The sequence below is a fragment of the Porites lutea genome, chromosome 2, assembly GCF_958299795.1.
Source record: "Porites lutea chromosome 2, jaPorLute2.1, whole genome shotgun sequence".
NCBI classification, from domain to species: domain Eukaryota; kingdom Metazoa; phylum Cnidaria; class Anthozoa; order Scleractinia; family Poritidae; genus Porites; species Porites lutea.
Genome location: NC_133202.1, coordinates 27,961,269 through 27,977,130, shown reverse-complemented (window position 1 = coordinate 27,977,130; position 15,862 = coordinate 27,961,269). Strand labels below are relative to the sequence as shown.

Here is a 15,862-nt window from a genome sequence, read left to right as displayed (position 1 = left end):
CTTGGGATTACTGTTTTGTAATAAATTGTTTCCAGTGTGGCTTTTGGTAAAAAGCTTATGCGTCTTAATATTTTAATTTTAGAGCTGTATGAGGTAGAGACCGATTTTACACGGTTGGCCCACGAGAGTCTTTCATCAATGGCTATACCAAGACATACAGATAAAGATCTGTATTCAATGGTTTTGTCTCCCCAAACTAAGGGCTTCAGAGGGCCAATAAAGGGTTTTGTATCCAGGAGTACTGCATCGCATTCCCTTCATGAATAATAAATCTATTCTTTGGCACCAGGTTTGTAGCTGATCGAGTATCACCTGGAGAGCTATAGCAACCTCATCAGTAGTGTTACCAGTGGTATAAATGGTAGTGTCGTCAGCATACATGTAAAATACGCCATTTTTAATGCTGTCTGGAAGATCATTTACATAAGTAATAAAAAGCCTAGGTCCCAATAGGGAACCCTAAGGGACCCCAATTTTTACAGGTTTAGATTCCGAAGATGCGTCGTATATTTGTGCCAACTGGCTTCTACTTGCTAAATAATCTATAAACCATATCCACATATCTTCTGACATTCCCAATACCTTACGTTTCTCACCCTGAATGACATGATCTACACAATCAAAGGTTTTCCTAAAGTCAAGGAACAATTCGTCTACTTTAAGCCCATCGTCCAAGGCTTCTTTCCACACTTAGGTAAGGTGCAACAAAAGACTACCTGTAGAATGACTCTTCCTTAATCCCATTGTCTGTCAGACAACAGACTGTGAGTGGTCAGATCATTATCAAAAGATCTACAAACCGCCCTTTCCAAAATTTTGCTAGGAACACTTAGGAGTGATATAGGTCTGTAGTTATTTTCATCTAGCCTGTTGCCCTTTTTGAAAACTGCAGTTACCTGGGATTTCTTCCAACTGATAGGGAATTGACAATCTGCTCTGCTTTTCATATAAATTTCAAAGAGCCCTGAAAAACGTTTTACTGAACTGACACATGGCAAAATGGATTATATTTAACAAATAGATTCCATATTTCTTTTTTTGAGATTCCATGTTGCCAATCGCTTGAAAAAGGTTTTTTTTATATGTGCAGACTGAACGCATAAAACCTAGACAGACACACCACACAAATCAAGAATAAGCAGAGTTTAGGGAACTACCAGCAGATAAACATAGGCAATAACTGGTAGAAGTAAAGAAATATTGGATTGAAAAACAGAATTTTGTCCTAAAGGAGCGATGTATGGACAACAAATTAAACTAATTTTCATTAACCTAACGGATTTTCATTCATTTTCTTTTCACAGTAAAACAGTAAAACAAGGACATGAAAGGGATAGTATGCAGAGAGTTGACTGGCGGTCTTATTTTCTAATTCTTTATATATTTAACACGTTTTTATCAGAAATTATTCCTTCAGTAACAATAATTAAGTCACTTTCCTCTTGGTACAAGGTATGATCACGTTCTAAGCACACTTCAGCACTTTAACAAAAGCTCTTCTGAATTCTTTATTTTTCCATCCGTAAATAAGAGGATTGCAGATGGCGTTCAAGCCAATTGCCACATTGTAAAAGATAAACTTATAATGCTTCCGTTTTGGATGGTCACACTCTGACAGCTTCCCAAAAAAGCGAAGGCATGTCACAACCAACAAAGGTATGATACTCAGAAGACACACTGCTATCACCACGGCGAAAGCGCGGGCACCTTTCATTTCATGCTTGATTCGTTGCGGTAGTCCTGAGATGTCAGCTTGCTCTCTAATCTGCTTCCTGTGCCTGTTGCACACGATGAAGATATAGGAGTAGGAGCAAAGAATGATAAACAGGGGGATAACCAACAGTGTTATCATTTGAAATACGAGGTATCCCACGGTTAATGGAGGAGGGCCGTCATTTGGGGGTCTTTTGCGGGTCTCACTGTATGGATTCATCGCCTGGCGAAGCTGTTCGAAATCGTCGCTGGAGGCTTTAAGGACCTTTGGGAAAACAATGATAACGACCACAGCCCACAGCCACATGGCGATAGAAACGATCAGTGCTCGTCGGTTGGTTACTATAATGTGGTATCTTAAGGCGAACCTCACGGCGATGGACCGTTCCAAACTGATTAAGGCGAGGTGAAGAATGATAACTGACATGAGAAGGAAGGTGGAACTCGCACTTATTTTTCTCAGAATATCAGACCTATGCTCAGCTCCAACGGATAGACTCAAGTGTATGATATCTAGGATGGACGGAATCCCAAGCAATCCATCAGCAATGGACAAACTCGCCAAGATTACATTTGACGCAGTCCGAAGATTTTGAAATTTGTGAAACGCTCGAAGCATGAGGTAGTTGCCGAAAAGGGCTGCGACGGCCACAATTACATGGAAAGTTATCAAGACAACAAATTTCGTAGTGTTCAAACCACGGCTATTATCATGCCAAGGTTTAGAGGTGCAATTCATCCCTGTTACGTTTAAGCAAAATTTCTCTTCGTCACAGTCTATGGAAAAATTGCTGGCCATGGTCTGTCAAATTCAAACGCCACTAAGTTTCGAATTGCAATTAACGCAGTCGATCTCCTTTGAAGTTGCTAATTTGTTCACCAGCGCTTTTATATAAACTTAAGGTGGCCTTAACCATCTGCAGCTGAACTTCGCTGAATATTATGTGTTTTAATTAAGCAATTTGCAAATTACCATTGGTCCATCATTTAGTAATATGTTTGTGTAAGTTGTCAGAGAGCATACACCCATTGACCCAAGTTCATTTTGAGGCATAAAATGTAGCGTATAAAAAAAAAAACACAGAAAGAAGACTTCAAGACTCACCCAGTTTGAGAGACTTGAAGCAACAACTCAAAATTGTTCCTTACCTACACCTTTCTAGACTACTTTCACCCAAAAGTCGAACGTCAGAAATGTCATGTAAATATCGTGATGCCAAGTGCAGCACTTAAGTTTTACAAATTTTCTTACGGGGTGACACAAATTTTAGTTCCCCTATATAAAAAGTTCCGTGAAAAAATATCAAATTAAAAAAAATCATTCGAATAAAACTTAACAGAATAATAAATAGTTTTGATGCGAAGCATAAAATTTGGTTGGTGACTGTTGATTGTGATACAGAAAGCGACTCCGTCCACCCACCATATTTCATTGAGTTATTTAAAACGACAACGGCAGTTTTGTTTAACATTCGGATGTTGTTTAATTGTTTGTACTTGGCTCAGATAAACACAGGAAGTCTAAATGCAACTTCTAAGCATCGCAAAAATTAATTCTTGAGAGAAAGAAACAAAAAAGGTCCCGAGCCATCGAAACAATTTAAAACTGTTCCTCACAAAATTAAACTATCGCCAAAATTTCGTGCCAAAGGGCCGGACAAATGCTATTTTTTAACGACGAAGGTTTTGTGAAGAGTTTGAAACATTAAAGCAGATATTTCAATAAATACAAGGACTGAATACATAATTTGTATTCAACTACTCTAGTTTTATTTTCGAAATAGACAGTCCGCTTTTAATGTCGACCAGCTGCTTATATAAACAGCATTAGACTAATAAATAAGCTTAGTGCTTTCTCATTTTTAAAATATATTAATATATAATGTAGGAACATCCCCATCACGTTATAGCCCCAGAGAGTACATGTCACCAGTTCCTATTTATACACCTGGATAAGGAGAGAAAAAGCGGAGCAAAGTTTCTTGTTTAAAAAAACAACCAGAAGAAAAGGCTCAAACCCAACAGGAAAAACGAATATGTTCGATTGTTAACCTGTCGGCCACCACACTTTTGCTATTGACTGATGGTCAAAACGACACAAACTATTATAAATAACCAATATTTGCTAAAGGTAAAAATATAAAGCTTTATGCATGAGATAATAATGAATACAGCTGTAACTGCCTTCAGTACTAAAAGAAAATTGACACCCTGAAAGGTGGACAGGGAAACTCGTATCGACCGTGAAACAAGGAATTAAAATCCCCACATTTTAATCGACTTGTTGTTGAATAGTTAAAGGCCCATGTTCACCCTAGATGCATTGCGCGCCCTGTACTCCAGAAAAAACATTTCGCGTAGTTAAAAATCGCTGCCTTTAGTGTGTAAAGTCAATCTTTGTTAATCTTCTACAGTTCGCTAAATCTGGTTTAAAAGAAAGTCTCAACAAGTTCTTTTGGTACTTTTCTTTACATCTTTTTGGATATTTTGGAATGGTATCGAGCCTTTTTGTTTCTGTGAGTGTTTGTTTCACTGCAGCACTTTCGATGGCGGCTCCATCGAAACGAACGGTTGGAAGCATAGTTGGAAGACCGCGTCGACGGGGGTCGCCGAAGTACATTCGTCTCCGTGAATCCGCTTTTTTAATCCCTGGAGAGATGGGAAAGAAACTCTTGGCTGTAAATTCTACAGACAGCGTGTTTGCCGAGTTCCTTCTACATCGAATGTTCAATTGTAAACAAAGGTCCCTTTGAAATCAGTTGAAAGCAAAACAAGCGGGTCAATCTAACATGAGCAATGCTTTATTTAATTTAACCTATGAAGCGAGTGATATCCTTAACGTAAACTTATCGTCTGGCGTATCACGATTAAAGCCGGCTCTAAAGTAGCGAGAACTCTTATTAGCAAACCAATCCTTAGCAAAACCTAAAGAAAGTGTAACACAGCGATTACAGCGATTACAGACTGTATGCAGTGCTGATTCGGCGCTTTGCAAACACAACTTCTCGCTTATTCTTTCGAGAACACATACCTAAAAGCTTCCTAAGAATTAACAAAAAATAATAGATCGAGGAATCAAAACATTTCACAGTCGAATCGGGCTTCAGGAAAACCTCACCTGGTGCTTAGACGTTTCGTAATTTATGACCTTCATTATGTTCATCGGACTCAACAAGGCATCCATATGCATTCACTACCAGTTTAGATTTTGAGGTGCTTTCTGCGGTGACATTTAACGAAGTCGGCGATATATCTTCCTCCATTTGGAAAAGAATTAAAAGTCTTACTGGCCTCTTTGATACTGTCTCTCTAAGCTTCGGTCAAGCGTGAAAAAAGCTGCAATTGTAGTCTCCCTCGCAGTCGTTTTTAGTATCGTCACGCAACGCTCCTCAAAGTCGAAGCCAATCAAAACACTGCATTTGACAAAAGAGTCGTTTCAAAACAAAAACACAAGCGCGCAAAGCCGTTTGGGTGAACATGGGCCTTTAATTGACGATGTGCTAAATAGGCTATAACGCTACATGGTGGCCAACATGGGTGACCTCTTCGCATTCAGATTTATGTGAATATTTTTTTCGGCTATAGAATTTTACAGAACACCATTTAATTCTTACTTTCATTTGAAATTAATATATGGACTGGCGCCATCCTATCTTAGTGATTTGACACAGGTTAAGCACAATAGCTCATACGCACTACGCTCGAACATTAGCCTATTATAAGAAGTTCCACAATAGATAAAATGCACTCTACGCTTAGTAGTCCAGTCAATCTAGGCATTTTCGAGGCTCAATATCAAACTAATTGCAACAGAATTGTTTTCAACGCTATTTAAGCAAGGGTGGCCTATCTAGCAACATACTTAAAATCCGCCAAAATCCGATCGGTGGAACATGTCAAAATTAAGCGTTAAGGGACGGACCATCAGAAAACTTATGGGGGGGGGGGGGGGGGGGGCGGCGGGCGAAGTACAAAAAAAATATTCGCGCAAGGGAAATTTAAATGAAAAAAAAATTATGCACGCCAATTAATCCTAAAAAATATTTATGCTATGGCCTAAAAAAATTCATACAAGGAATTTGATAACGAAAAAAAATTCCCGCGGCTCGAAAATTCCCCTTCCCCCCATAACTTTTCTTATGGTCCGTCCCTAAACATTTGGAGCTTTAAACACAGGCAACCCACGTTATTTGAAATTATACGTTAAAACAAAAAATGCACAAAATATGTTTGTTACTTTTATGGAAAAGTGAGAGAAGAAAGAATAACTGCTACCTAGTTTTCGGTGATAAGACGAAGTGTTTATTTTTTCAAAAAGGATAAATATTAAACACGGTTGGCTTTTGAACAGGAGACCCATGCTCCAGTCAAGGAACCCCCAAATAACAGGAGGCTTACAGAGTAAGAGAGTGAACAGTTGGCTGTAAAACTACAACAACTTTAGTCGTAAAGCTTTAAATCTAGAAAATGAAGGCCGTTATTTAATCATTGGCTTTAAAATATATTCCTTTTTTTAATCAGATTTCTGTTAGCCGCAAGAGTAAGAAAAATATATATCTAGTTAGATTTTTAAGAAGGTTACAGCCAAAACAGAGCTCTCCCATCAAACAGTCTCGAAAGAAGTCAACATAACAGCTAATAGTGCAGCCATTGCTTTTTTTTCTCTTTCTCCCCACTCTTTCTATTTTTTCTTTCCTTGTTCTTCTCTAGGGGGATTTTCGGGCTCATTTTGCTTTTGGTCTTTTTCTTGTCAAAAGACTGTAATTTTCGTTCGGTACGTTTTCAAATATCCAGCAAGGTAATGCTTTGGCTTTTACGGCTACCTCACATTAATCTTCGTTAACGTACTGACATCCTCAAATACAAGTTTCACTTTTTTGAAGTTTTTTGTTTTCCTCTTGTTAAAAGTGAATTGGAGAGGAGGGGAGGATAGTTTTACTAATTCTTTACAATGCACAACAATGCAGAGTTTTTGAGCGGATAAGCTCCAGTGCCTATGAATTTGATTGGAGGCGAATGGGTTTTCATTTAAGGAAAAGTGTTCTTACCTTCGCAAAAAAAAATTATAAAGGTTAACTGAACACTCATCGCATAAGAACTTTGGTTCCAGCAAACGTTTGTTTCAAGAAAACGAAATAGTAAAATAGGGAGGCAGGTTTTTAAGAGAAAAATTAACTCTGGGTAGCCAAAACAATGCGTATGTAAAAATATATTGTAAGAGTCTATGGAGAAATGGAAATTCCCCACGCAGAGCATAATTTAAGCAACTCAGTGAAAAGGTTAACATGTAATAAGTTGAAGTGTTACGCAACGCTCATCCGAACGCTCATTACGTACAGAAAACGGGAATAGTTTTGTACTGATAATAAACTATCGTCCGTTGCGCACATTTAGTCGCACGTTATCCTGCAGCATGGATGCAAATTTAGTAGTTGACCGAAGGTGACCAAATATCAAATCAAACTGTTCACCATCAGTCAGTTACTAAATTTGAATCCATGCTGCACATACAAAAATTACCAGCCTGTAAAACTGCAAAGTGAAATACTTACTGCATTTCTGATATTGCGCAAAAAATTAATCATTGTTTTTAACCATGTTAACACAGACTGACTAATAATTTCCCTTTTAAATACCGTCATAGAAAAAAATTAAAGCTTGGAAAACAGAATATGAAGACAGACAAGTGGCTGGGTAGCCTGTGCAGAGCCGTCAAGACGAAACACTAACCCTGGTGTTTCTAACACATTAAGTCTGCGTTTTTTTACATCAAAACTACCCAAAATACACTAGCGATGTTGTATCAAAAATTCCTGAGAAAATAAAACACAATTATCAGATGTTTTGTCTGAATTTGTGATCTTCCTGAAATTGGGCGTCCTGTGGTGTGAGTTGAAAATCTTTATTGCCAATTTTTCTCATGTTTCACCGAACCGATTTTGGCGGATTTTTAGTATGTTGTTAAACAGCCATTCAACAAATAAATGGCGTTGAAAAAAATTCTGTTGCAATTAGTTTGATACTAACCCACAATTTGACTGGACTATAGTGGCAGGTCTTTCACTTTTGCCGCACCGGCTCCATGGAACAGCTTACCGGCTGACCTGCGTTATATGTCACAACACTAAGTGTTTTTAAAAACTAACCTAAGACGTTTCTGTTCAGGTCTGCAAATTATTCCATACTTAATAATGTTTTTAATATATATATATATATATATATATATATAATTTTATTTTGTAAAGCGCTATTGATTAGTTTATGTAAATTAGCGCTATATAAGTTATTAAATTTTTATTATTAGTATTATTATTATTATTATTATTATTATTATTATTATTATTATTATTATTATTATGAATGAGATTGGCATTGACAAAAAGTAGCAACTTTATATAAAGCAGGACGTTCTTAAACAAACGTTTCCCGGGCAATAACTGGAGCTAAAAGCCGTCTTATATCATGTATTGAGGCAATACCAGGAGCCCATCAAATAGAGCCTCCATCTCCCATACAAGCCCTTGGAGCCATCCCTTTCCCGAGTAGATTTATAATCAGAACGGTTCCCAGGGGAGACTTCACGCGTAGGAGAGAACCCTGGGAACGAGGTTGGAAAGAGCCAATCATAACGACGAAATGACACTGCTATTGTACTTCATCAAACAACAGGAAATTCGGTGTTGACAGGCCAAACACAATCATAAGCCAGTGAAACGTGACTTAAGCCTTTTCATCCCTCAGAGATTTTCTTTCTTTTCTTTCTAGCCGGTAGATTATACTGTGGAGAGTTTTAAACTCTGACTATGTTAATCTTAATTTTGGTTGCTTGTTTCACATTAAGAGGCCATGAAGCTGGTCTGTTACAAGCATAATGATTAACTACTACCTGCAGTCTGAAGTTCTGACAGGATTCGTTTTCTTTAGCCAATTTTTTTTAAGCGTTAAGGTTATTATTTCGGCTAAATGACTCAATATAAATCAAATTTCTAGTTTTCCAAGGTTTTTTTTTTCCGAAATGCGTTTATCTGAAAAAATACTTGTAGTCCTTGTGGTTGTTTTGTCCGTAAGGTAGTGTGATGATTCCCTGCTATGTTTTGTAACGCCGGGCCCAGCCATTGTTTTCTACAGATGATCTACAGATGCAAATTCGAAGGAAAGAATTGAGCCTAAACTTCTACATTAACTGCTGAGAATTGTCCTGTTAGTCAGTCATAATTCTTTTGTCGCAGATACAATCCATTTTGTTTTTCTTTAGATAAGTGGGTCTTTGGACTGGAGCGCGATGTCACAAATTCCTCCGTTAGCAAATTACTTTTGAGTTAGCTTCACGGTCGAGCGACTGTTCTCTTCTGTTCAACTTTTCAAGTGCCAGTTTTATCAGGCAACTCTCATGGTGATACGAGTCAGTTGTAAAGGAAGACTGCAATTTCTCAAATTTCGGAAATAAAGCATTCCTCGTTAGTTGCTACTTAGGTCATTGCTTTCGCACGCGGTGCTTAACTAGCGAAATCCACTGGGAGTCCACTCCACGGTGATGACAAAAATCAAATCATGATCCTGGCACTTTTTCGACGCTGATCATCGAAAAGTTCCAAATCGCCCACAGAACGCTTAAGCATGTACTTCGAAAAGAGTCGACGATTACATGTGGAATGTATGACGACAAATAAAAACACTGGCAAAGATAACCTTTCAGTGATCCTCAGTTCGCTCTTTGTCCCATCGCTTCATGCTCAGTCTCAGTCGGGTAATTCATTAACTTTTGTTTCATGATACCCAGATCCCAGCGGCTGTAAAATTATGAAAATGGATGTGTAGTAAAAAGGAAAACTGTCGAAGGACGGGCTTCTGAGTTCGACTTCATTCAACTTCATTTTTTTCACGGTGACAAACGAGACTCACGGAAATATGACAGTTTTCGCGGGAAACAAGCCGTTCTATTTATAAATCTACTCGGCAAAGGGTTGACTGAAGAAATTAATGGAGAAGGAGGCTCCATTTGATGGGCTCCTGGCAATACTGAGAATTTACTAAATATAGTGAAAAAAATAATTAAAGTAACGAATGTATCGAGCAAGCGGATAAGGAAAATCCTCAAACTTCCTCCTTTTATTATTGGTGTATAAATTGATATAAAACCGAGATTGAGCGGCAAAAAGTTCAAATCCCCGACTGAAAAAAGGAAAAAAGAGATTATAATACTTTGCGAGACGAAAGCAGGCTGTTTCAAAACCCACTGTTTTCTTGATTTCCTTCATCCAAACGCTAAAAATACGAAATGCCATTACCTAAGCCCCTACGACCCGGGCCAGCGAAAAAGAAAAACATTCCTCTAAAGAAGAAAAATCAACTCCTAGTACAGGAGGCAGCGTGACTGGGGGTCATCGCATCAGACTCGCAATCCGGCGGTCTCGAGTTCGAGTCGGAAACAAGTAGAGGTACGACAAATTTGGACATGTTTATCAGAGTGCATAAAAGTGTAGGATTTGCATATTTATTACCTTTCTCTCAGCTAATAATAACACACGACCTTATCTTTACGAAATTCTTGCGCATTTTATTCATGAGATGAAGACAAAAGGTTATGACGTCATCGGCGTTAATGTATTCCCTCGCAAGTTACTGAGCTCCCCCGCAAAAAAATCAATTTCATCCCTATTATACTACTTGACTTAATATACACACCACTTTTATTACTTAAAACGACAACGTCATTTCAGTCTTTCCACTCAGATAATATAAACAGATGAAGTTTGGATGCAATTTCTAAAAAACGCTCAATTCAATTGCCAATACGAAAACCGGACACCACGTCTAATGGACGCCCTCGAGCTCCTAGACAGTTATTCCAAAACGCTAGGAATTAGCAAAAACGAGAAAAACAATTAAATTTATTCAGTTTCTTTTTTGATTGGCAAGAAAGTATGCGCATTGCATCTTGTTCAACGTCAAATCAAAATCACAGTAAGTATTCTGACATCAAAAGCTGAGGATTGAGAACCACAGGGTCTAGACGTATTAATGCCGATGGACTGGATAGTCTGCTATTTATATAGTGTGGTGGTATATTCGTTATTTTTGTGGAGTTTGTTACAGTTATGAGAACAAAGAGATTAAGAGTCACGTTGACGGCAAACGGCAGATTTAAGTTGAGAATTGCTCAGAATAGAAAATAAGAAGATAAAAACTGTTCAGAACAATTCTTATGGATAAAGCTGGCCTGGAACAAAATAGTTTTGAGTAGACGAAATAAACAGTAAACGACAATTAAGGGGAAAACTTCAACACAGCCGAGTAAACGTGATCTCTCTAATAAACTCCTCTTTCTTTTAAACGCATCCTGTTTATCAAACGCCCCCGCTTGGGTTCCCAAAATTAAATGGACGTCCCAGGCGTCTATTAGATCATTTACGGTGTACAAAAGAACCACAGGGTAAACATGCAATTAATAATCGAGGAAGGTTTTGTTTGTCCATGAGTATATTGCAAAAAGCGAGCGTTTTTAGTCGTTATAGCGTCAGAAACATATATTAAAGGTTTTTTGCGAGATAACAGATGTCAATGAATCTAACATCGCTTAAGGTACAAAATATTTTGCCATTGAGCGAAATCTTCGTCTTCATTCAGTGCGAGTAGGCCAATTAAACTTGTATTGCTTGGCAAGATATCGGACGTCGATTAAACATTATAAACATACGTAGTACACGGACCGAAAATACAGACGAACGATGGGAAATCTTAATGGAAAGGTTACGTTGACTACCTGAAGATGACTACCTCAAGTACCACAGGTTTCCGAAGCTTTTCTCCGGGTACTCCGGTTTTCCCCTCTCCTCAAAAACTAACACTTCCAAATTCCTATCTGGAACGACACGTTCCAGATAACGTCAACGTGACACGTTTAAACGAGTTCTTAAGAACTCCTATGTGCTTCGTGGGTAAACAAGAAATTTATTATTATTATTATTATTTTACAACTATGGACTTCATTGCCCTATACGATTAGGAGTAGCCCCTCAGTAACATCTTTTAAAAAGACACTCAAGACATTTCTATTTCAGAAAGCTTTTTTGTAATTTTATGTGCTTTTTAATCTCGTTTTAGGCAGTTTTTTTTGCGATTTAAGTAGTCTAGGTAATTTTTATATTTTTAGTCTTGTAATTTTTTTTTAAACTTTTTTTTGGTAGGCTCATGCACTTTGTAAACATTAGGAAGTCTCGGTCATTTTTTTTTTTCAAATATTTTTATTTTGAAGCGCTGTAATATTAGCAATATCGATAACGGCGCTATATTAGTTTTATCATATATTACTATTAACACATACAAATCGAACCTAAGTGAGAGGATACATAGAATATAACGCGTGTTACTAAAGATGATCTGCTCGCAGCACTTAAATTTCCTTTTGGAACCACTAGAAATATTGCAATGACGAGCACATTCGAATGAGTTTTTCAGCTCTTAGGTAGTAAGTGTTAAAATAAGCTACCTACTATTTTACTTACTAACGTATTAACATGTACTTAATGCTCCATTTACAATGTAACAAGTTTTGTCAGTCAGAAATGCTTTCCAGAGCAACAAAAGTTTTCACTTTCCGCCCAGGACTGCCTAGGAATGTAAACGTCCTAAGTGCATTTCAGTACTTTCACAAAAGCTCTTCTGAATTCTTTATTTTTCCATCCGTAAATAAGAGGATTACAGATGGCGTTCAAGCCAGTTGCCACGTCGTAAACGATAAACTTGTAAGGCCTACGTTCTGGATGGCCACACTCGGACAGCTTCCCGAAAAAGCGAAGGCATGTCACAACCAACAACGGTATGATACTGAGAAGGCATACTGCTATCATCACGGCGAGAGTGCGGTTAGCTTTCATTTCATGCTTGATTCGATGAGGTAATCCTGAGATGTCAGCTTGCTCTCTGATCTGCCTTCCGTGCTTAAGAGACACTATGAAGGTGTAGGAGTAGGACCATAAGATGATAACTAGGGGGATAACCAATAGTGTTATCAACAAGAATATGAGATATCCTTTAGTTAAAGGAGGCAAGTCACGATTTGGGGGTTCTTCGGGAGTCTTACTATACGGATTCATCGCCTGGCGGAACTGTTCGAAATCGTCGATGGATGCTTTAAGGACCTGTGGGAAAACAAACATAACGGCGGCAGCCCACAGCCACATGGCGATAGAAACGATCAGTGCCCGGCGATCGGTTACTATGATGTGGTATCGCAAGGCGAATCTCACGGCGATGGACCGTTCCAAACTGATTAAGGCGAGGTGAAGAATGATAACTGAAAGGAGAAGGAAGCTGGAACGCGAGCTTATGTTACTCAGAATGCCAGACCAATGCCCATCTCTAAAGCATAGATTTAAGTGTATGATGTCTAGGACTGACGGGATAGCCAGCAATCCATCAGCAATGGACAAACTCGCCAAGATTACGTTTGACGCAGTTCGAAGACTGTGAAATTTGTGGAACGCCCGGAGCATGAGGTAGCTGCCGAAAACGGCTGCGACGGCCACAATTACATGGAAATTTATCATGATAATAGACTCAGTCTTCGTCAAACCGCAGCCTTCAAGACAAAGTTTAGAGGTAGCGTTCATCTCTGTTTCGTTGTAGCAACATTTCGCTCTACTTACAGGGCATGTTCTGCCAGGTCTGCTAAATTTAGAATTGCAATTAGCAATGTCTCCTTATAAGTTTCTAATTCGCTCACAATTGCTTTTATCTGAATTTAAACTGGGTTGCGCGCAGCTGCGCTTCGCTGAATATTAAATATTATAATGTTCTTAAATGAGGATAACTACAAATTACCATGCCTACAATTAATTTAGTAATAGGTTTGTAAGTTATGAAAGGCAATATTTTATTGTTAACAAAACACCCAATGACGCAAGTCCTCCTTGCAGAGTGAAACGGAAGGAATAAATTATTTAGTAGTGACTCAATTGAGTTGGTTCCTCAACTTCTATTAAAACTTCCAAACCTTCCCCTATTGAAATAATTTATAGCACTGTTAAGGGACAAGGGTGAAAACTGGCCAAATATGAGACTTCGTTAGGAATCGGACTGGTCAAGGCAAAAAAAACACAGGAAAATTTGACACATCGCAAAGAATTCGAAAACAGCTCAAAATTAATTATTCGAAAGTCACAATTTTCAAGACTCTCTGTCATCCACGTATGATGTTACGTGTCGTAATTAATTCTCGCGGATTGATCCGGCGCAGAAACTGCTCCCGCAAAAGAACACTACCGCAAAAATTAGTTCCATGGTCGAAATTATACGTATACATAGCCCATTCACGCCATTCATTTGACTCAAAATAGATGTTGACTACCATACAAAAAGCAACACTGTGCATACCCAATTACAATACTTTAAACGACGATGCAATTTCAGTTATTTTATTTTCGGATGTTGTTTTTACCGTTTTTGACTCAGATAAACGTATAAGAATTGAATGCAATTTCTAAGAATAGCAAAAACTAATTCAGAACAAGAAAAACCAAACTAAACAGATCGGAAAAATCATTTCCCTCATAATACGAATAACGTCCATTTGCAAAAACAAAGTGTCACAAGGAAAACATGCAATTAACAAACGAGAAGGGTTCTGTTTGTTCAGTATATTGCAATAAGAGAACGTTTTTAGTCATGAAAAGCAGTTATTTTAGTAAAGATAACAGGTGGATACTCAACTTATATTCAAGTAATTCAGCTTTGTCTTCGAAAGAGACAATACCTTCTTGATATCGAGCAGCCATCCGGCAGCGGACTGATAAATCGCGCCGGGGGAGCACTCAACAAAGTTTTATACGGGGAGGCTCCGCTCCGAAGTCAAAAGATTCAACTTCTCATATACTACGTATACCATTTTTGACAGAAAAGGAATCCCTTTTGCATACCCTTTTATTGACAAATGGTACCGGTCCCCTTTCACATACCTAAATTAGGATGCTGCATCGTTTTGAACTGCCATCTCCAGTGTATATTCACTGTATCTTAATTGTGAAAAATTACTAAACCAGGAGGTTTTTCTCGACTTCTTCGATTCACAGCCAAAGCAAATAACAGATTTCCGGCCCTATTCTTTCATATACTTTAACTAGCCAGGTGAAATCCCTCGCCTTTTATATACCAGCAGCTGAGGCTTTAACAAAGAACCCCGTTCGGGCGGATCTCCCCTTTAAGGCCACCACGCACTGGTATCCGCCGTGATACAAGAGGGAGGAAGGATTTTAAAATGATCCCGATTGGGTTTTCCTCCGTTACAGCGCTTTATTTGACTTGACATTAAATAAATAATTACCCATGAGCTACTGGTGAACCTGTGACGTGATCCAAAACGGCAGACAACATGGGCGGCCATGACCTCTTCGAATTCACATTTATCGAAATATTTCTGTGGGTTAGACTTTCATATTTCCATTCTTCTAACTCAATACTTACCAAAGATGAGCCTTCTTTCAAACCTTTCCCGCCTGGGGGAGGAGGAAATGCGAAATAACAGAGACGAAGATGATCGTCGGAAAATTGAAATTTTCATTGTATAGGAGACCAATATGTGGCGACTGGGTCGTTACTTGACTCAAGCAAGAATGAGGGCATTTGATTGTTTCACATAGTTATTTCTTTACTCACAATCCGCAATAATTCCGTCATGATCAATCCTAAGCGAGGCGCCGAATATTCCATCCACTTTCATATGGAAGTCGCCCCCTTCCCCGGGCTCCCAATAGATCTTCTTTGAACCGTGTACATACACGGTACATAAGTTTTTGTGATTTGTTTTTGCGTATGGAATGTAAAGAACGTATTCATTGCATTATACTAAGAGACTAGAATGCTTGAAATTCATTTAAAACTTTTGTGGCGAAATTTTGCTTCTTTCCCATGCTATCTGCAAAAGCACCAGTAAAATTGGCCCGCGTTTTCTTTTACAACTTTTGGGAGTTACAGAGTGACTGCTGGGGGTCCTGGAATCGCCGTTGGCATTTCCCAGCCATATCAACAATTCTTCGATCTTAAGTCTCAGTTCTTAATTTAAAATCCCTCTCACTTCTCAGCCGACAGTAAAAAATTTTGACAAATTCGCAATGTGTCAGTGAATGTCCTCCACTGGGCTTTTTTTAATGAT

General features: G+C 38.4%; 2 protein-coding genes and 1 pseudogene across 2 annotated transcripts; all 3 read right to left on the bottom strand.

Annotated features, from left to right (window-relative positions):
- Nucleotides 1-608, bottom strand: part of LOC140925958 (uncharacterized) — a 1,189-nt pseudogene extending 581 nt beyond the window's left edge.
- An 857-nt stretch (nucleotides 609-1,465) lies between these two features.
- Nucleotides 1,466-2,512, bottom strand: LOC140925957 (adenosine receptor A2a-like). Its single transcript, XM_073375777.1, has one exon. It carries the CDS (start codon nucleotides 2,510-2,512, stop codon nucleotides 1,466-1,468), a length of 1,047 nt encoding a protein of 348 aa, XP_073231878.1.
- Nucleotides 2,513-12,341: 9,829 nt separating this feature from the next.
- LOC140925956 (adenosine receptor A2a-like) lies at nucleotides 12,342-13,325 on the bottom strand. Its single transcript, XM_073375776.1, has one exon. It carries the CDS (start codon nucleotides 13,323-13,325, stop codon nucleotides 12,342-12,344), a length of 984 nt encoding a protein of 327 aa, XP_073231877.1.
- Between the last annotated feature and the right edge of the window lie 2,537 nt (nucleotides 13,326-15,862).